The sequence below is a fragment of the Seriola aureovittata genome, chromosome 17 (assembly GCF_021018895.1).
Source record: "Seriola aureovittata isolate HTS-2021-v1 ecotype China chromosome 17, ASM2101889v1, whole genome shotgun sequence".
In the NCBI taxonomy this organism is placed as follows: Eukaryota; Metazoa; Chordata; class Actinopteri; order Carangiformes; family Carangidae; genus Seriola; species Seriola aureovittata.
The window spans coordinates 13,825,942-13,846,967 of record NC_079380.1 but is presented as its reverse complement, the minus strand read 5'-3'; the positions used below and the strand labels follow the sequence as shown (position 1 = coordinate 13,846,967).

At 42.2% G+C, this 21,026-nt stretch overlaps 1 protein-coding gene across 2 annotated transcripts in view; it reads right to left on the bottom strand.

Annotated features, from left to right (window-relative positions):
- prkar1b (protein kinase, cAMP-dependent, regulatory, type I, beta) overlaps positions 1-21,026 on the bottom strand; it is a 64,280-nt gene that overhangs the window by 12,768 nt on the left and 30,486 nt on the right. For both annotated transcript variants that reach the window (XM_056402043.1, XM_056402044.1), the window contains 4 exons: positions 12,686-12,747; positions 8,707-8,753; positions 5,491-5,649; positions 279-339 (listed from right to left, as the gene is read on the bottom strand). In XM_056402043.1, coding sequence (XP_056258018.1) covers positions 279-339; positions 5,491-5,649; positions 8,707-8,753; positions 12,686-12,747 — 329 coding nt within the window. The remainder of the gene's footprint in view (positions 1-278; positions 340-5,490; positions 5,650-8,706; positions 8,754-12,685; positions 12,748-21,026) is intronic.

Here is a 21,026-nt window from a genome sequence, read left to right as displayed (position 1 = left end):
TTAGGACCGTACACACAGACCTTACTCAGCTGTGGGCCTTGTGTGACAACGTGCGCCTGTGTTTATGTGGGCTAATCTACAGTATACAGTATATTGCACTCAGCAGATTTAACTGCCTGCACTCTGGACTCTCTGACCTGGTGTTGAATATTAATACGTAACATGGCGCACACGTGCTAACGCAATCATGCTTCAGCATATTCATAAAATAAGCAGAAACAAACAAAGGGATGCAACCGCAGACCCCATGATCCACGTACACATATATACGGACTTACCAAGGATGGAGACCTTGCTGAGGAACTCTTCATACATCTTTCTCTTCCTCAGTGTGCTACCCTGTAAAGGACACAAAGCAGACACATTTACCACATGGACCCACTCTCACTGAAATTGTATAGTGATGCTGCACAGGTATGGTAAAACAATAATTGTGATTAGTCTGCAAAATACTGTGATCATAACGTCTTGTTTCAAGGAGTAGAGTGGGTTTATTGCGGTTTGGTACCATAACATATAGTTTTCTCTTCTCTCATTTCTAACAACTAGTATTTTTCACAGTCTTCAAGACTTGCTTTAGAAAGTGTCTCTCATACTGTCTTACTGTCCTAATCTGAACAAATTTGAATAATTACTACTTTGCGAAGCTGCTACTAAGAAAGAGCCTCACACAAAAGCTGCACTTTCTTGCCATAGAAGTCGAATTGAGAGTATTTCTAAATGACAGCGATCCTTTTTTTTTTTTCCCACACTTCCATTGAAAAGATTTCCTCGTCTGAGGTTGATTAACTCCATCCATTACACTTTGCGTGTCATTATATTTCACCGTGTATGGTCTGTGTTGGATTTCTTTCTTTCTTCTTCACTTGAACTGAGAGTTTTACAATTCACTGTAACTTTTCTTCTCACATCATGTGGAATAAGAGACACTTAATGCCATAGCTGTCTTTAAGGCTGACTCGAAATTGACCAAATATGAAATATGGAAAGACTATGAATCTACACTACAGGATAATATATGATTACTAGATCATAGTTCATGGGGTCAGACTTATGGAGGTGTGTATGAGCTGTGTGGTAATGCATGTGTGTGTCTGTGTGTGTGGCCCACCCCACCCACCAGGCAGGGGACTTTCCCCTCTCCGCCTCTGCCATGAACATCAGGTGCTTCCTGACAAGTCTAGACCCAGAGGACCCCTTCCCTAACTGCATTTTTCCTTTTTTCCCTCCTTCATTGCACAGAGCCACTCAGCGAGAGCAGGAACATAATGAGAAAAAGAGAGAGTGAGGAGAGACGATCTTGTCCGCCCTGTGTCAGCCTTTGCATATGGAAATGATATATTGAGGCTTGGGGTGTCTTTAGTGCATAAGTGCCTGAGTCCCGCTGCTGCCTCTAATTTCATATAATTTCACATTTTGTCTTAAAAGGGGAGAAAATGTTCCCAAGTGAGTCAACGTCAAACTCAAAATCGTAAACAACTTGATTAAAGGAATTCTAGCCTGCATCGCCTCCCTCCTGGATAAATGACTTGAGTCTGTGTGTATCTATGTGTGTGTATGCAGAGAGAGAGAGAGAGAGAGAGAGAGAGAGAGAGAGAGAGAGAGAGAGAGAGAGAGAGAGAGAGAGAGACAGTGTTTGTGTGTGTGTGTGTGTGTGTGTGTGTGTGTGTGTGTGTGGAGCATGCAGTCTGGTTTTAGTTCTGCCGATTATGTTTCGTTGCTGTCTCTGCAGAGACGAAACTTCATGCTCATTAAGCAAGCAAATGCAAACACTCACACATGTATACTCTACTTTTAACACAATCTCACACGCACCTACAAACACACACACACACACGCTCCATCCTCCACAGAGATGTTGAGCTGGGTTTCATAGCCTCCCATACAGCTCCGCAGACAGGCTTGCTGAGCTTAAAGGGTTTACCGTGCGTACATAACATTACATTATACAAAAGGTCTGATTTATGTGACTGGAGGAAGGAGGGCTGGGTGGGCCAGAGCAATGTCAGCAACGACAGGGTTTACTGGGTTGGATGGAATGAAAATGATACTTTTCTAAATTTCAGATTCTAAAATTTCATGTTATCATTTATTTTGTTGGTTCACATCTTTTTTCTCTTTGCATTCTTTTTATCTACATCTGTCCTGATCCTTTCTGCCGACTTGGGAGGGCCTGAGCACATGTTTCATGTACAACACTCCCCTACTCCTGTTGGCCCTGATGTGTTCGCTCCTCCCGTGGTTAAAGATGAACCAGCTTCTGTGTCTGCTCGCTGACTTTGAGGCAGAATCATCAAAGAGTTAAGGTGTGGAGCGAAGCCAGACTAAACCAACCGCGCCTTACACCCCATCCCCATCACCTTCATCTCTGTCCAATGTGAAACACATACACACACCCCCCACACACACACACACACATCCCTCCTCATTTCTTGATATTATTTCTCCTCGTCTCCTCTTGTCTTATGTTCTACTTGTTGACAGTGAGCTGCTAGTTTGTTAATGGCTTTGTCTTTGGTGTGTGTTTAAATACCAAGATGACACAACAAGGAAGGTATTGTATGACTGCTGGCAACACAATGGAGAGAGTGTATTTATCACAGGGAATGGTATTACATTGTTTACTAAATGCACTTTAGGATAAGAAGGAGTGGAGGAGGAGGGGGATAAGGTGGTTCTGTGGGGCCGCATTGGCTCTGAACAGAATTATTTTCATGATCACACAATCTGCCAGTTACTTTACGTTTTGATTCATTGTTTAACTGTTTAATCTATGCAATATCAAATAATTGTGAAAAATGCCCCACAGAAGTTCTGAGACCCCAAGGTGACACCTTCAAATACTGTAACTTGTTTTGTCCAACAGTCAATAAGCCAATTATGTTCAACTTAAAATTATATAAAACATTGTCATTTTTGCTTGATTAAATAACTGTAAAGATTTTCATTCATTATCAGACTTTTTGCAGTTGCAGTAGACCTTGTATCTGATTAATCTACAAACGATTCAGCTGTCCTCTAGAAACAAAAAGTCAGTTTTATATCACAATGAATTTCAATTGAGGATAAATTGGCATAATGGTTCGTGAACTTGACAAAAGTTGGAAACTTTTGAAAGAATAATGTTGTTAGAGATGGTGTCTAATTATTTACGTCAAACTATTCAGTCAAATCACATTTATTTATTTTACAATTTCCAGATGTGAAGATGCAGCTGGGACACAGGACAGGAGAGAGGCAGATGTGAAAACAATGAAAATGATGGTAGCGGCAGCGCACCTTCCAGAGCTCCTAACTAACTAGCTACAGGCACAGGCACTCAGAATAATTTTACAGGGAAACACACACACAAACAGAGAGATAGAGATAGAGAGAGACAGAGAGAGAGACAGAGAGAGAGAGAGAATGTTCACTGTGTTGGCCTAAGACATTGCCAGAATACCACACTTTATAAAAACAGCTTTACAAATCATTGACAGCAATAATTAACTACAGGTTCACATAATTGAATTCTGTTTCACCCCGTCTCCCCTCCTGCTGCTGCTGCTGCTGCTGGAATAAACGCAGGAATGAGAGCTGGAGAGGGAGGGAGAGAGGGAGGGAGGGAGAGAGTGAGAGAGAGAGAGAGAGAGAGAGAGAAAGAGAGAGAGAGAGAGAGAGAAAGAGAGAGAGAGAGAGAGTGCGAATCCTCTCAAAGAAAGGTTACCAGGGCAGACTGTGCCCTCAGTTCAACTATGTGCTTAAGAAGTGACATGAGTGCCGGGCAGGCCAGTGCCAACTTTACACTGAGCTGAAAGTCCAAAAACAAATCTTCTTTCATCTCTGTGGGTTCAAACCTTTTGACACAGAGCAGAATCTTCACTGCTGGTGAAGGCTTAGAGGCTCACAGGTGTTTGGAAGGTTAATTGGAGGCTATCTAATGTATTTGGAACAAGGTGTTAGGAACATTTGAGGAAGTATTTAGTTGGGCATGGAGACTCATATAGACACACACACACGCACATGCACACACACACACACACACACACACACACACACACAGTAATTAGTCATTCTAACAACATCCAAAATGTGTGTGTGTCTGTGAGCGGGTACGACAGCTAGGGCAGAGCACCTTGTGTTTCCAGTTTAAACATTTAGACATTCCTGCTAGATAAGCTCCTGGAGCGGGAAGTGTGTGTAGAGGCATTAGAGTTGACCCTCTCTCTCCTCTACAACCCTCACTCACTCCCCCTCCTCTTTTACTTTTTTTTTTTACGCTTCTTCATCTAGAATCAGACCTAGAGAGACATTAAAATGGGAGGATACACTGCTGTGTGTGTGTGTTTGTGAGTGTGTTTGTGTACTTTGAGAAAAATACGAAACTGTAAGAGTATTTAAGGAGTTTTAAGTAGTAGAGTGGGAGAAAATATTGCAAGTAAAGGACCATTAATGATAAACACGTGGAAAGTCTACAACAGTACATTTTTATTATCACAGTTATTCGATAATGGCTGCTGTTAGTGTGTGTGTTTAAGCTCTCATTTTTTATATGTACCGGTGGCACACTTAACTAAAATTTAAGCAGCTAATACTTTCTTTGCCTGTAGGTGGCAATACTGATATGGCTGGTACTAGTGTTCATTCCAGTAACAAAGTCTATGATTATTCGTCGAGAACCTATTTTTCACAATGGAAATGAGACTAAAACTAAATAAAATGAAACCCTTGAAAATGAGGAAAACTACGATGTAATGCATTAAACATTTCGTCAACGAATAAAAACTAAGTGATAATGTGAAAGACGGACATATGGACATGTTTCATCTGAGGGAGGATACACTGTATCTCCTGATCAGTTAACAGTTTCCTCCGCTCCAAAGTTATTTGTCTGTCAGTAATGTTTTCTATTGAAGAAACAGATTTATGGACTAAATTCAAGGACAGTAAAAAACTAAAACTAGAGCTAAATCAATATCAGGTGCCAAAATTTACACTGGCTGGCCAGGGCTGCTGCCTGCTTAATGTCAATATGTCTGTAAGTGAGTTACAAGATGAGGTGTGTGAGGTGTATCCTTAATTTTGCACGTGTTATTAAAGTGCTTAGGTGCATTACAGCGTTCTGCAGCCTTTTCACTGAGAACAGGAGAGGCAATTCATTGTACACCTCCGTTACCTCTCAAACATCTGATAGTAGCAATTGATATTAACTTGAAATAATTGCTGACTTACAAATTGTTCTGTTTCCTATCTGTGTAATTTAAATATACAAATGTGTTGTATGATGACCATAGAAAAGGCCACAATCAGAAATGTATTGGTCTAACAATAAAGTTGTTCTGTATACTACAAGAGTTGATGGAGACTTCACTTCTTCGGACATATTCCCTTCTCCATGCACCAACCAGGCTGTTACACAATGATCAGCACTGGGCTGCAATGTGTGCTGGGAGCTTGTAATTAGCCCAGAGTGTACTGAAGTAATACGAATCAGTGTGTTGAAGTTTTTACCATGAGGATACGCCGGTAGCTGTCTCGGTCGATGCCCCACAGTTTTAGATCGGTCTTGGCCTTGACGGTGGCAGCTCTGGGAGTTCCATAGATCAGGGCCAGCTCTCCAAAACTACCTCCTTCTCCAATACTGGTCACCCACTCGCCGTTCACATACACCTGCAGACGGACAAAGAAAACAGAGTGATGGATGGGGTCTGAAGAACGTCAGTCATTGCTGGATAGACTGTCATTTCAATCTATCTACCCGTCCTGAGACACCCTCCCAAACCCTTCTGCTCCCCCTCCTCATTTTGCAGGCTCCTTGATGTACTCACTAGGCTTGTCCCTACGCATTTGATCCCCACTAAGCCCTCAGATGAGACCCTCTAAAAGGCTCTCTATCCCTCTTATCTCTCCATCTATCCCCTTTATTTCCTCTGTCTCGTCTTGTTCGAGTCTTTCCTTTGATTTGGGAGTGATGGAGGACAGAAAGCCGTGGTAGACTTTGTGTTTCTTCTCTCAGATCTAAAACACATACACACACTCATGCTTGGTCACTTACATGCACATGCACATGCACAGTTCTATTTAGGCCAGCCACTATAGCTCCACAGACAATACACCCTCATTGAGAAGCATTCAGGTTGTCTCTGGGGCCGTTACGGTTTCACCTGTTGACACACTATCCACTATCTTGTTGACTTAATAACAGAGAGAAAGGAGGAGAGGGAGGGAGGGTTTATCCCTCCGGTGGCTGCTGTGAATTGCCAGAATTGTTGCAAACCAATATCTGAGGCTCAGAGTAGACCACAAGGGACTCATCCTTCACTATAAACTGGGATGGCTTCAAAGAGATGCAGACTGCTGGCTACAGTTACGTCATGCCGAGGAGAACAACTATATGGATGTTGCAAAAGTGTCACATCAGAGCATACAGGTAATTGTATTTTTTCCTGCAGTTTTCCAATCCAATCCTCAGGTATCCCCTAACCTGAAAGTCTTTGCTCAGTCTTCATTGTCGTACATGTGATCCCATTAGGTCTCACACACACTTTCATGCATCTCCTGCTCGGGTAGAGGTGTTCCATCTGATTAAACCTAAACCAGGTTTGCAAGAGTAAAGCTAGACTAATTAATTCCAGCTTTACTGTTGCAGAAAAGGTGGTAGATAAGGAGTGAAACTGGAAACAGTTGTACTTTATTGAGTCAGCAGTGTGGAGAAGGTAAAATAGAGTTCATGATGAAAAACACTGAAACAATCCAAGCCTTGAACAATGTCTGCTGTCTCACAGCTGTCACTGATTTTTCAGTAGACAAATATCTACAGCAAAGTGTTTGCTCCTGGTGGTAATTAAGAGGCAAACAAATCACAAGCACTGGAAGGTGGATGAGCAGGCAGTGTTGCTGTGTATTTCTGTTTGTGATTACTCGCAGTGTGTTTTCCCGCAAGATGTGTGAATGTGCGTGAAAGAAGGTCTGTCTCCATTTGTCAAGTAATTCAGTGAATTATCTTAAGACCTTTGCTCACAAAATCAAATATAATCATGTGTCAATCATAAAAGATATTCAATAAATGCTTCCAATGTTGCAATTACGATTGAAAGGTTTAATTTCCTTTTTGGTGCACCCATATGAATACAGGCCAGTGTCTCCAAGTGAATACATTGGAGGGGTGCTGACATCAGTGGCAGTGGTTGTCAGCTTTCAGGCTGTTTATGTGATGCCAGCAGATTTACACCCCTGTCTAATGAGAGACATCTCCACACTTCAATAACCTCGGCTGTATGCAGCAGCTGTCTTTAGAGATGGGGGGGGTGGCGGGGTGAGGTGAAGGAGACACAGATGAGCATGGGGTTTGGGTGGAGGTGAGGCAGAGGACAGGGATCTTCACCCAGCTTGGGTGCAGATTGACAGGGTCTTGGGTGTGAGAGCAGATGCAAAAGGTTCACCGATGGCAGACAGAGAGAGGTTGAAGTCCCAGCCCAGAGCAGACATCTCCAGTTCAACACACTGGAGGAGTTAAGGTTACATAGCTTAGAGAGAGTTGTAAGGATCAACTTGTGGTTTAAGGATAGGCTGTTCCTTAAACTCAACTAGACTGAGTGTTTCAATACACTAACTGCTTGAAAAGAGACAAGCCACAGACTGTAAGATTAGTGGTGAAAACAAAAACAATGCTGCCCACTAAAAAGCCTCTATTGTGAGAGTAAGATTATCATACACTGAATATCAGATGTTGCACAAGACTACCTCACATTGAAGACAGCTGAGGCAAAGAGGAAAAAAAAAAATCATGGAAGAAAAAAGCAGACTGTATGATAGCACCCAAACTTAATCAGACTGAAGAGGAGAATGTTTCATCAGGTCTGAAGTAGACCAGGTAGAGTCCAGATGTTGCTTGTTCAGTCTATTCCTGGAGCTATAATCGAGTTTATGGATACTCTCACTTTTTCCTTCACTGGATTTCCTGTCTTGAACTTTATTTAGGATTGGATGTGCACACAACTACCTTCTGTAGAAAAGAATCATAGCACCATAATCTAGAAATAAGCCTCTTAACTTATCTAATCACATCTGAAAAGAGCACAAAACACAAACCAATGCAAGTAAATGCAATAATGTTTTAGAAGAGTTGGTTTTGTCTATCAAGGCACCATCTCTACTGGCAGTATTTGTACACTTCCTCCTCAGTGTGTCTCAGGTGGGCTGACTATATCGGCACGCTCGGCCAAGCTTGCCAACCTGCTTCTCTCTCTCCTCTTACTCTCTGTCTCTGTGCTCGCCGCCGTAAGCCGATAAGGTCACTTCCTGTTTAACTTTCCGTCAGCTCCTGTTTTATCTGTCCACTTAACTCTATCACTCTGTGTCAGGCTTGCTAAGACAAAAGACGTTCTCAGATTGGCTAGTCAAGGCAGCCAATGGACTCTATAGCGCCATGTTCAGATTGTCATCAGAGTGGAACCGAACTTTGAGGAGAACAAAACATGGGGGCAATCCGATACAACCTGTCCATTGTTACAGGGAAACATTGTTGGAATATGAGTGGAGAAGGCTGGGTTTTCCCACTGATTCACAATCCTTATGGCCTACTCTTGAAAATAGGTGAAACAATGCTAATTTATTTTGAATGGTGTGCTTTAATCCTTTTCCACTGATAATGACAGAAATTGCACTAAAGAGACAATGAATGAGTATGAATGAACATGTGCTTGTGTCTCCATGTCGGCCACTTACGTCCACTTCACCTTGGTCAATCACATAGAAGTTGTCTCCTTCATCGCCTGGAGGGAAGAGAAGAGGAGAAACGGGAGTTTGTGAGGGAGCAGAAAAAGATTTGGAGAAATACCTGGCTTGGAACCAACAGGAAAGCTTATTCCTCCTGTTACTTCCACCTCCTCCTTAAATTCTCGAAAGTGGATTTTTAAACCATTAAACCAAAGTGAGGAACAACTCTGTGGATTAAGAGATTAAAGTGATCTGTCAAACAGCTGGTCCACAGTAGTTTTCTGCTCGAGGACAATAATAAGTTGAGAACTTGTTTGGATTTGAATATCCTGAAACATACACAATAAGACACACAGGCACATATTTTCTCACACTCTCCTCTTCATATCAGTCAGGTTTGATCCTTTCTCCTAAAATAAAGAAACGGTTGTAATTCTTGTCTTGTGGTCATTTTTCTCTGGGTCTTTATATATTGAGACCTTCTAAAAGTTTCAGGGCAAACCCAGTGTCAAAGATGCTGCTGCCTCCTCCAGTACACATATATCAGGGGGCCTGACATTATCTTTGTGAAATACAGCCCTTACCAACAGAATGTTGCAGCAACAGCAAAGTTCATTGCTGCTGCTTCTGTGGCGTAATAGTGGAAACTCTGAAACAGAGGTGCCTGAGCATTCAGACATCTCAGTAAAATACAGAGAGATTCATGATACACGTCAACTACATTTATTCTTTTTGAGACAATGCTACTCTACACAGAAAATAGGTACAGACACATTTTCCATTAGTAATCATGTTGTCCCTTTTGAGAAATATGAAATGTGAATAAAAACAGGGCTATAAAAGGTAGAGCCCTGCTAGCAGCATGAAGTTGTAATGCTAACTACACTGAAAGAAATTTGTCAGATCGATGGGGGGAACTTTAGATGAGTTAGATGAGAACATCGATCACTCTCACACATGTACAGTACAAATGTAGCTGGAGCCAGGAGCCAGTTATCTTAGCTTAGCATACAAACATGAGTAACAGCGAGCCTGGCTTTGTACAAAGATTAACAAAATCTGACTTACATGGATAGCTCATTAACTAATATGAAACACGTTGTTTATTTATTCCATTTAATCAAAATGTCAATTCAATTTGCCATTTTGCCACCTCAACAGAGGTTATGTGCTGGAATATAATGAGGAGCAGTAGCATCCTGAAATCTCTTCTTGTTGCTTGGCAAATTATAAATCTATAGTTTGACCCAAGGGTTTCACCAGTAGAAAAGTCATGGTGTTGCCTAAATCAGAAGGGTTTATTCTGTGAACAGTGGGAATTTTGGGACTTTTGGGATTTTCAGACACAGCTTGTCAGGAATATAGCAACTTGTCATGACACTGCCCATTTCTATGCCCCCTTTCTAGCAGAGGGTGTTTCATAATATCTGCTTGCCAAAAGAAAAAAATGCAGAAACTGTGGCTACGATTCTAGTAAGAATACATTATATACACTTCATTGGTTCCAGAGGACACAAGTTCAACTTGTGTCTTTAACTCTCACTTGCTATATCAGACACAACCAATTGATGGGTGCCTGTTATATGTTGCAAGGCTTGCAACTCAAAATGTTTTCTGGTTTGCTGACTGGATCCCTGCTGTGTCACTGACGGGAGCATGCTGTGATCTCAAAGTGAACCCTAACCCTTGAAGCGGGCCATAGGATCTGGTAGGTTGACGTCGTCTGCTAAAAGCATCTAGTCTGGAGATAAGGCTGAAAAATGGCAAAGTGTTCCTTTAATTACGCTATCTGTTACATAGGGCTGAGGAGGAAATCCTTGAAAAGGACTGACAGCCATGGGCACACTCCCTGCAGCTACCTCTTACAATCACATATAAAATCCAAATCCATTCACAGGTACAAGTGGTTAATGATGCATGAATATACATGACACAAGTATGCATGTGCATGCGTTTCATAGGTACCGAGTGAGGGTGTGTATGTGTGTATGTGTTCTTGTGTGAATGTTCACCTGAGGAGTTGAAAGGCTGGGAGCGCCCTGTGTGTAAAGTTCACAGGAGTTCACACGGCTAATTAATATTGAGTGGAGAGTGCTCGTTAATCATATAGCTCTATTTGTCACACAAAATGCTCCTTGTCCGTCTGATGGTCTGACCGAGGAGACTCCAGACACACACACACACACACACACACACACACAACACACACACACACAACCTGCTGCAACCTGGCCCTCTGCTATCTCCCTCTCACTGTCTCTGCCTCTCTCTCTTTCATCTCATCTATCTTTCTTTCAGTCCCCTCTCGCTCTGTCTTTCTTCTCTTCTACTCTTCCTGTCTTTTATCACTTTGGTTCTCAAGCCTTTGTTTTGCGCCCTTCCAATCCCACTGTGCCTGAGAGCGCAGGCAAATATTTGACCAGAGTGTGCACAAACACGTAGAGACACACACATACACACACACACACACACACACACACACACACACACACACACACACACACACACACACACACACACACACACGCAGGCTGGTGTACTCAGTGTGGCCTCGTTTTAACACAAGATAATTGTTGTACACACTGTTAAGGTTCTCCTGTTTTGCTCAAAAGGAAAGCACGGGTTACATCCTCATCCCTCTGAGGTGTTTTGTACCCAAAATGCTGGTGCACCACTGAACTTATTTCATGTTGGAATTTTGATATTTCAAGTTTGGAATTATCCATAAAATATTCCTTTTACCACAGAACCATTTTATGACTGCAACACTGGATACGTGTCAAAAACAACAATGAAAATATTTTGATACATTAAATTAGACAAGAGATTACAATGAAAATGCCTCTATCCTCCTTTTTGCATGTTATGATAGAGTAAATTCTCCCTTTGTTTAAATACCTCTCCAGCCTCAGAGTCAATAACTCCTTGCTGTGTCTAAACAGTGTGTGATGGGCCGGTAGCACGGTTGGTTTCTTGAGGCTGTACAGTAGTCCAGACATTAGCACTGTATATACTATATACCCCACTATATAGCGTATATAACAATGGCCTGTCTGGGGCAGGGGGCCCTGCAAAGTTAGCTAGACTTATTATCACCAAATTAGGCCTGATAGAGTCCTGGATGCTGACTTAAGAGTAGGTGGGAGTGACTGAGCGAGTGTGTGTTCAAGCACTGACAGTTTTCCTTCACTTAACATCCATGTGAGTGTGTTTGTAAGGCATGCTCTAGTGTAGTCTGTGTGATTTTGTGCAGGGGTGAACATAGTATTATATAGTATCTGAAAGTGGGCATTTGTCTGTGAGGATGTGTGTTTTCAGTGTTTTAAATATGTGGTTGAACATGTCTGTGTCTGTGTTTGATATGAGTTTGAGTGGGGGGCACTGGAAAAATACAGCCTAGCCCTGCTAAACTCTGCGTTCCTTCAAAGTCCAGGGATGTCTAGAGTCAAGGCTTTGACGACTGTGGTTAAAAGAGGGAACTGACATCTGGTGCAGACTGAGGGAATGTGAGAGTGAGGCGAGAAGAGAGGAAAAGGGAGGGAAACCTGGGTGTAACAGGATTAAGTGAACGTGAGTCTTAGTGGCAATGCAATACATGCATTCTTTGAGATAAATCCATCAAAGGTAATCAGTGAGAACAGCATCTTAATTGTTTCCTTTTCAAGTGGCTGAGTGGATCAAATATATGCCAATGCAATGTAACGGAAAAAATCAGAGTTGTCACAACACTTCCTTTAATATCAATATCTTCAGTATCTGTTTCAATATCTATCATCAGTGCTTATTAGCAGGGAATTCACTCCTCCACTTTATTCTGATTGTGTGATGATTTTAGGCTTTATTTTCCCCAAGCAAAACTGCCGATAATTTATTATTTTTAATTTATTATATTCAAGCGGAGAGCTCTATGAAAAATAGAGTTTCAACAACAATAAAATACTTTATAGTTGACTGCATAAATTAACCTGAACAAAACATTTATACATACCTTGCTGGATGACTGTTTCTCCTGCAATGTGAGTGACCGGGAACATGGCATCAAATATGTCACTGGGAAAGAAAAAGACAAAAAGGTAGAGGAAGAAAAGGGAAGGAACGAGAGAGGGAGAACATGGTTATTACCAACATACCTGCTATTATGGTACTTAACACAGCAGTTCTTGGAACTGTTTGCTCACTCTAACACACAAACGTACAGTACACACACAAGAGTTTGTTCCATGGAAGAGCGGCACGATGGAAATGACAGAGCAGCCGTCATCACTGTGTCCACTCTATCAGCCAAAGATACGGACCTGGGAACTCTGGATGACCCCAACACACACACACACACACACACGCACACACGCACACACGCACACACGCAAACTTGCATGAAACACACCCACCTGGACGAGTACACAACTGATTTCTCCATCATCATCATCCACATCCAACAAAACACCCACAATCCTCAGTTGAAACCACCATAAACAACAAACACAGGCCACTTGGTAAATGCAATTACAAAACATAAGAAAATATTATCACCAGATAAATCACCATTACAAGGCTTCACTCACTTTCCCTGCATCTGTACATTGTATTAGTATGGCGCATAGGTTTAATCATGACTTTGTGTTGTTAGACAACATGATCACAGCCTGTATCACTCAGTGTATCTTCTAAAAGAAGAGCTGCGAAAACAAACAAAACGATGGCTGTGCCTAAGCACTTAATTTCTGTTTCAGCCCGGCAGGGAAAGTGCCTGTTAGACTGTTCCTAATCGAGCCGTTTAAATGTATGAAGGCTCAGCAGATTAAAGTTCCACTGCTGGGATGTGTTGGGACAAGAGAAAAGTCAGTATCCTTCCTCTCCTCCTCTCTGCCCGTCTCACACCTTCGGGGTATATTTATCTATCTAATCAGTTGCATACCACCCGTCTTATAGAGAAATATAGAAAAAACAATAAAAGAGGGTCAGGCATATCAAAGACATACGAGACCTGCTGAGTGAACGTGGGGCAAGTTTGAGCCCGTTCTTGGTTGTGTGTCTGTGTGAGTGTGTATGTCGCTGAATGTGAGTCGAAGTATATACTGCCTATGAAAACACACAGGTTCGTACAAAATAATGTGTGGGTGTTGAATATGTCTGTGCTCATGACAGTACGCTAGACTATGCAGCACTTGGAAATGAAAAGGGTTACACAGCCAAACACACCTTGCACATAAAAGTGTTGCTTTACTTGAACCTCCCCGGTAAAAAAAAAATTGCAGGTCAACAGATGCTGGGGAGAGATCTGACGATGTTATTGAGTGATTTGGAGGTGAACGGACCCTGCTGGTATTTGTTTATGTGACACTGAATAAAGAGCAGACTTAAGAAGGTGGATTCTGGCCAGCTTCACCCACAGGTAGGCCCTGTGCGGTGCAGCTGGCCAGTGACTCACATGTCCTCAACGACACACACACACACACACACACACTCACACACACACAGACACACTCACACACACACACACACACACACACACACACACACACACACACACACACACACACACACACACACACACACACACACACACACACACGTACAAAAAACACATTCACTCTTTGAAGTGTACAAACACGAGCTAAAAGATGCACAGACACACTTAGGTACTCTCATGTATGATTAAACCTCCAGTGCATACACGTGGTGCATACACACACACACACACACACACACACACACACACACACACACACACACACACACACACACACACACACACATAAACACACACTTGTAAGAACAACATATTTAAGCACCAGGCATTTGTGATGAAAAACACACACACTGGCACTCTCATATGACACGCAAACTCAAACTCTCTTTGATGGTGATTAGTCAGTGCAACATCTGCAGGAGTGGCCTCAACCCTCCACACATCTGTGACCACCTGTGCTCGGCATGGAGTCTGTTTATTCAGGGAGCTTCAGAGCAGTGGGTTTCAGGTCACGTACAGCTAATAATATGTGGTTTATGAAAATAATTACCAACAGCATGAGAACAGAGTAAGAATGCCAAGAAAAAAAAAACAGGTACTTAAAGTTTTGTGTCATAAGTTATGTCTCATCTCTTGTCAACTTGATGATGATGCATCACGCAGCTAGTAGGATGTTCGAGACTGAGCTACGCAGTCATAGTGAGCGGATCAAAGGCAAACAAACCTGTGTTTAGGTAATTACCCTTGACCACCTCTCTCTTCCATGCCCTGCCTCTCGTTGGATGCATCAGTGAGCACAACAAAGACACTTATGCAGGTAATTACTTCCTCTCATTTCTACCTGTCTCTCTTTCCCTTTCTTCATCTCCAACTTCCTCCCTGTCTGTTCTCGATCACTTTTTCTCTTCCTCTCCCCTCTCAATTACCCCTTTCTTCCCTCTAATTCTCCCCCTGCCCCACCTATTTCTCCCATCTCTCGGTCTATCGCCCCCTCCCTGCCTTTCCCAGATGAAGTGATTAATCTTGTCCTTTCCGCTACCTGTAGCCCCACTGACCTTATGAAAAGGGAGAAGGCTAACAATGGATGTGCTGTTCTGACAGAGACAGGCAGAAAAGAGAGAAAGAGACAGAGAGACCCTGCAGACTCCGAGGGGGCTAGGAAGTTCACCTTCACCCTAGGGAGAGGGACAAAGCTTCTGTCATGGTTGAGATATGTGGAGATACTTCCCTGAAACCCACGTGTATGTGCCTTCACACACACACACACACACACACACACACACACACACACACACACTCAGTGGTACACATGCATGCAAGAACACAGACCAAACATTGCAAAATCGCATCCATGTAAATACCCAGTTAATAATTACTTTCATATTCTCCTTGCTGACATCATGCTGATCTTATTTGAAATCCTTACAATCTATCCCCCTGTGCACACACAGTCTTGGTACAGATGACATCACATAGACAGTACATAGCCCATTGTGCTCTTTTGCAGCACAGGAAGTAGCAGCTTGAGATAATGGCACTTCTATAATAATATGAGTCACTATCACAGCAATGAACCAGCAGTTTTATGTTCAAAGGAAGAACAAATGATGCCAAAAGATGAAGTCATGGGTAGAATCATCCTCAAAATGGATACAATTAGAAAGAAGAGATACCTTCATGTAACGCCCTGCATTGTATTGTGCTGTTCTCATCATGAAACTGGTTTTTGAAAACAAGCAAAAAAAAAAAGTGCAAGAAAGACCTTCACTAAAATGTAGCTGCCACAAGTGTGAATGTGTGTATGCATGCATGTGTGTGTGTTTGTGCGGGAATGACAGGAAAATTTTATGTGCTCCTTCACTCTCTTTTTACACACATGCACACAACAACACAGCAACAGGCTATTATTGTTCTCAAACACCCATAAAGACGTGGTTAGCTTGGGGGATTTCAGTCATTAATGAAATAAAATCAGGCTTGCTTGTTGTAGCTGGACTGCTTGTTGTTCTTCCTGGTTGGCATTGATGGTGTTTCTCTCTCACTTCTTCCCTCCTTCTTCTTAATCTCTCCTACAACACAGCTGTTTATTTGTTCAGAAGCAGACATCTTATCTCTTATATTACGACCTCTATACACAGCACTGCCATTATGCCATTAACACCAAAGGGCTCTTTCACAGCACGGCGTGCCGCCATGTCTTTGTGTTTCTTAATGGGCCACATAATGTTGAGTTACACAAGTCCTTCATTGAGAACCCATCCAGAGTGCTCACTCCGTCTGGGTGGAAGAGGTTTTGCAATAACTAAAATAATCAACAACTGCACCGCATATGGGAACTTCACAGCTCTCCAAGCTGTGTGCCACTGGTCTGGCTGGCACAGTATTCATGCCGCAAGTGCTTGAAGGATTAATTTTCACTACCACAGTTGAAAGTGATTCAGATTGCTGAAAACAGAACAATAGTCTTTGTTTTGCAAATTGCCACAAATCCATGATATAAGTAATGGCCTGAGGACACCAATACACACAATTCATATAATATGTTTTAACGGGCTACTTTTGCAGGTTTTCTCTGCCTCCGAATATGGTTTTGTGCCAGGAGCAGATAGTGGTGATGGTTGCTTGCCAAGAGCTTTAGCCATCATTGCGTTTACAATACAAGAGGATATATTACGCCCTCTGAACAGCGCTGCTTCTTCAGATTGGAGGTTACGGTGAATTAGTATCGGAAAGTGACGAGATGGCCAGAGATGGCTGGTTAGCATGCTAGCTTCAGCAGAAGAAAAGAAGTGAAGTTGTGAAGTTTTGTGGGCTAACAAAGGCAGCAGGGTGAAATTGTGATCACCCTCCAGGCGCATTATAAGAGGTTACAATAATCTGTCAAAGGACAGAAAAACCTAAGAACGGAGAATCATACCCTAACTTACACCTCTGAGGGTAAAAAAGGTTTCACCTCTTATTTGCATGATATTTGTTACACATCTTGAACTTTGGCAAAAGATGCCAAAGTAATAATGAATTAGCCATGAGACGGAAATGTGGCTGATATTATGTTTTAAGGAGTCCTGTTGGCTTTGGTTCCCAACACCTCAGTGACTGGGAATGTTAAACAGAATTAATGCTGCACACTTAAACTGAAACGTACGTAGATTTAAAAGCTCTTGGAAGACTGCAGAACAACAACTCAACAACTTTCACTAAAGCAAAAAGTTTCTGTGAATAACATATACTGCAGTACTGCTTTTTGTTTGGCTGCAACGTGAGGAGTTGTAATTAGTCAGCATAATGCGTAAAGAAGCACAAGCAAACTCACAAAAATGAGCATGCAGACATGAATTCGATTTTCACTGATGACAGAGGAACAATTGTTTACTAGCCTGTTGTGTGACTCATTATGGGTATATCACAGTAAGATGGAAAACAGCTTTATGAGGCTGACTAAGTGCTGTGCAGTTTAATGTCCAGAGTTTAAAGTAGAGCACAACCAACAACCACAGCCAAAGTTACTCACACGGAACAACCAACTCACCCCACTGAGCTCTGTTAGTGTGAATGCAATGACATTTGTTTTTTTAATACCATCAAATTACATAAACTGCTATGTACACATTGATGCACTCACATGGAGGCAGACACACACACACACCAATGACAGCAGGCTGTAGTATGAGAGTGTGAGTGAGAGAGAGAGAAATGGGGGAGATGAAAGAGGTGTAATTATAAAGCACTGAAGCGTTCAGTGAAGATATTTATGACATGAAAGCTCTTGGCACGCGCCCTGTCTCTCCCTGGAGGCCCAGAGAAAAACGGAGGGACCGGGCCATGCCAGCTGCTGCCCATTTCTTCACGTCGGCCTCAAAAGTCTGTGTGTGTTGTGTCTTACTTGGTAGGGACACACCACAAAGATCCCCTCATACCACCAAATCACAACCACTTTCAAAACTTCCATGTTCACCTTGAATAGAACGGGGCGATATACTGTATTTCATAATAAGACTACAGCTGCAGTATGATTTTTGCAGATGCCAAATGATGAGACTATGCAGTAATTATTTTAGGTTTTTAGATTTTGTGGTTTAATGATTTAAAGCACAGCTGGGCATATTTCTGAGCTAAACTTCAGATCACTTCCAACAGCAATCACACATCAGACAGTGCAATCCCATACTGACAGAATAATTCCTGTTTATGCGAGTTCACATTTTATTGTGTCAAGTTGATAATGATAACATTTCTCGTTAACTATTTCATTTAAGTTCTTGCACACCATAGTGTTTTATTGCATTCTGTTATGAGCTTATTTGAATGATTTTACAAAGTCCCTGTCTTTGTCTGGGCTGATGTGAAATGGCCTATACAGAGTGTACAGGCAACCATGCAGCACAGAGGTGGTCCTGGAAGTTAACAGGTGGACATAACAGTTTACGGCTAGTGGCAATGACCACTTAGAGATGCTCAGCAATATGGGAGGAGAGAGAGGGGCCACAGCCAGGCGAGGAGAAACAGAACCCTCACTTTTCTAAAACTCACCTGGCTTTTTCCCAATCTGCCGTTGGATGTAGTCCTCAGGGCTCTAAAACTCCACGTCTGATAAACATCATAAGCTCCAAAACACATTTAGTGTTCTTTTACTTTACAATGGGCTATTACACACTGAAGACTTTTTAAATCCTTAATAGAATTTAAGAGCACTTTAGACTGATATTTTGGTCTCAAAGATCTAATGGGGGCTAACGTTTGCATACGTGGAGGTCTAAAGAGGTCCACTTAGAGTAAGCTGTGTGATTAAATGTTGGAAGTTGTATTTAAAACCAACAGAGGGCAGGGAGCACACTGTGTTAAACCCACACACCTGGCCCTGGTGGGTTTATAAGGGGTGTAAACCTGGATGCATCCTGTTGCCTCAAAGTGTAGACGTGTGTCTAAACATATATGCACTGCAGGACTGAAGCACCTGAGGGCTGCTGCGTTTTTGCTGCTGATCTGTGTGGCCTGTGCAATGCTGCCAAAACCTGCTAAAGGAAATAGTGTCATTCATACGTCCTGAAATGATCAGACCACCTGAGAGAACATTTCCAGGTCCTATGAGTTTGAAAGATCACAAGGGCATTGGTGAAGTGCCAATTTTCCCTTCGTTTGCCCTATCCCCAATTTCATGTTGCACATGACTGGGTGACATGGATCATTACAAGAAAACTGCAGCATCGACTTGGTCCAATAGGTATTTTTACACGTTAAAACAGTGATGCATCATTTTCTAGCCTGACTACACCTTGCAAGCTCATTGTTTTGCTTAGAGATGTCTGGAGAACTGATTCAGCCTGGTCAGATACATATCAGACCAGTCAGCAAAGTATGGGGAACGTAGTTGATGATTTGACTTGCTACCTCCTACGCTTCATTAATATTTACACTGCAGTTGCTGTTGTTAATATAAAATTCAGCAATTATTCTGTTTCTCAGCTCAGATTATTCAGAAACAGATCTAGGTGAAAAGTCTATATTGCTGAAACAGCTGCCTTCGTTTTCAAGTTTGAAAATCAGACTCAAAGGTCACTGGCAGCTGAGCAAGTGGTGAATTTGTCCAATTAAATGTAGCAGGATGAAGCCGAGCAGAGAGCTGCCAAATTGACAAAAAATGTTTTTGTCAATATCTGACCAGCAGTGTTTCAAAATGTAAGATGACCAAATGAATGAATAAATCCAGGAGCCTCGTTCCTGCTGTGACTGCTCCATGGTAAACAGTAGCTACACTAATGATGTAGCCAAGGCAGTTAGATAATATACTTTACAGCTGCCCCAAAAACAAATACTGCCAATTATTCAAACAACCAACACCTTGCAGGGAGAGATGACCGATCTGGAGGAAAGACTAACTGACACAGTAGCTTTCCTGAAACCTTGGAGCCTAATTAAAGCAGCAGTCCTCAGATAAAATATCAGGCTGAACAGCCACCTAAACAGCACCTTGGACCCTGCTAGCCTGCCAGTGGCAACTTCACCTCCACACCATGCCGAGCACCTACTGTAGCATCAGTCGTTTCCTCGCACTGTTGTGTCGCTGGCATGGCAATAGGAAGGCTAGGAAGTGAGGAAAAGTAGAAACAGAGACAGACAGTAAAATATAAAGAGAAAGGGATTTAATTGAGCATATTCCAGCGCTGTTGAGAAGCAGCCAGCTGATGCTGTGAATACCAGACAGCTTAGGCCTTCTACCAGACTGAGCTTAATCAACACTCTGTTCACACTTATGCATAAACAGACAAACAAACACATAAACAATCACACTCACATATGTGAGCTTAAAAAAAAAAGAAGAAGCAATTTTACAAGCATTTCCAACAGTTTTAACAGTGGCAATGATAATGATCTGCAGGTCATACAGTCTCATTCCTCTGCTGTGACTACTGCTTGGAACATACCCACACGCAACACACACGCACACACACAAGTATACACATCCTGGTTGGCATCAGGGAGGTGAGAGGCAGAGTTGCATGGCAGCGGAAGAAAGGACCAGTCTGAGGAGGAAAAGAGTGAGAGAGGACGAGCGGCTGATAGGAGGATGTGAGGAGGAATGAGGATGTGTTACAGGACGAAGAACAAACATCAGACTTTGACACAGTATCTTGATTGTAAATATATGCTACATCAGAACCCTTTGATCTTCAAATAATGGGATTATTTATATGTTACTGCAGAGAATAGCTGAATAATTTTCCAGGCAAAGCACAAGTAAAACATTACAGTTGGCTAAGGTTGCAAGAAACGTGTGGTTCCATATCTAATGTATTTTCTCCTTCTCTCCTCCATCATGTCCATAAACAGATTTTAACATTTCAGCTGGAAAGTAAAAGGT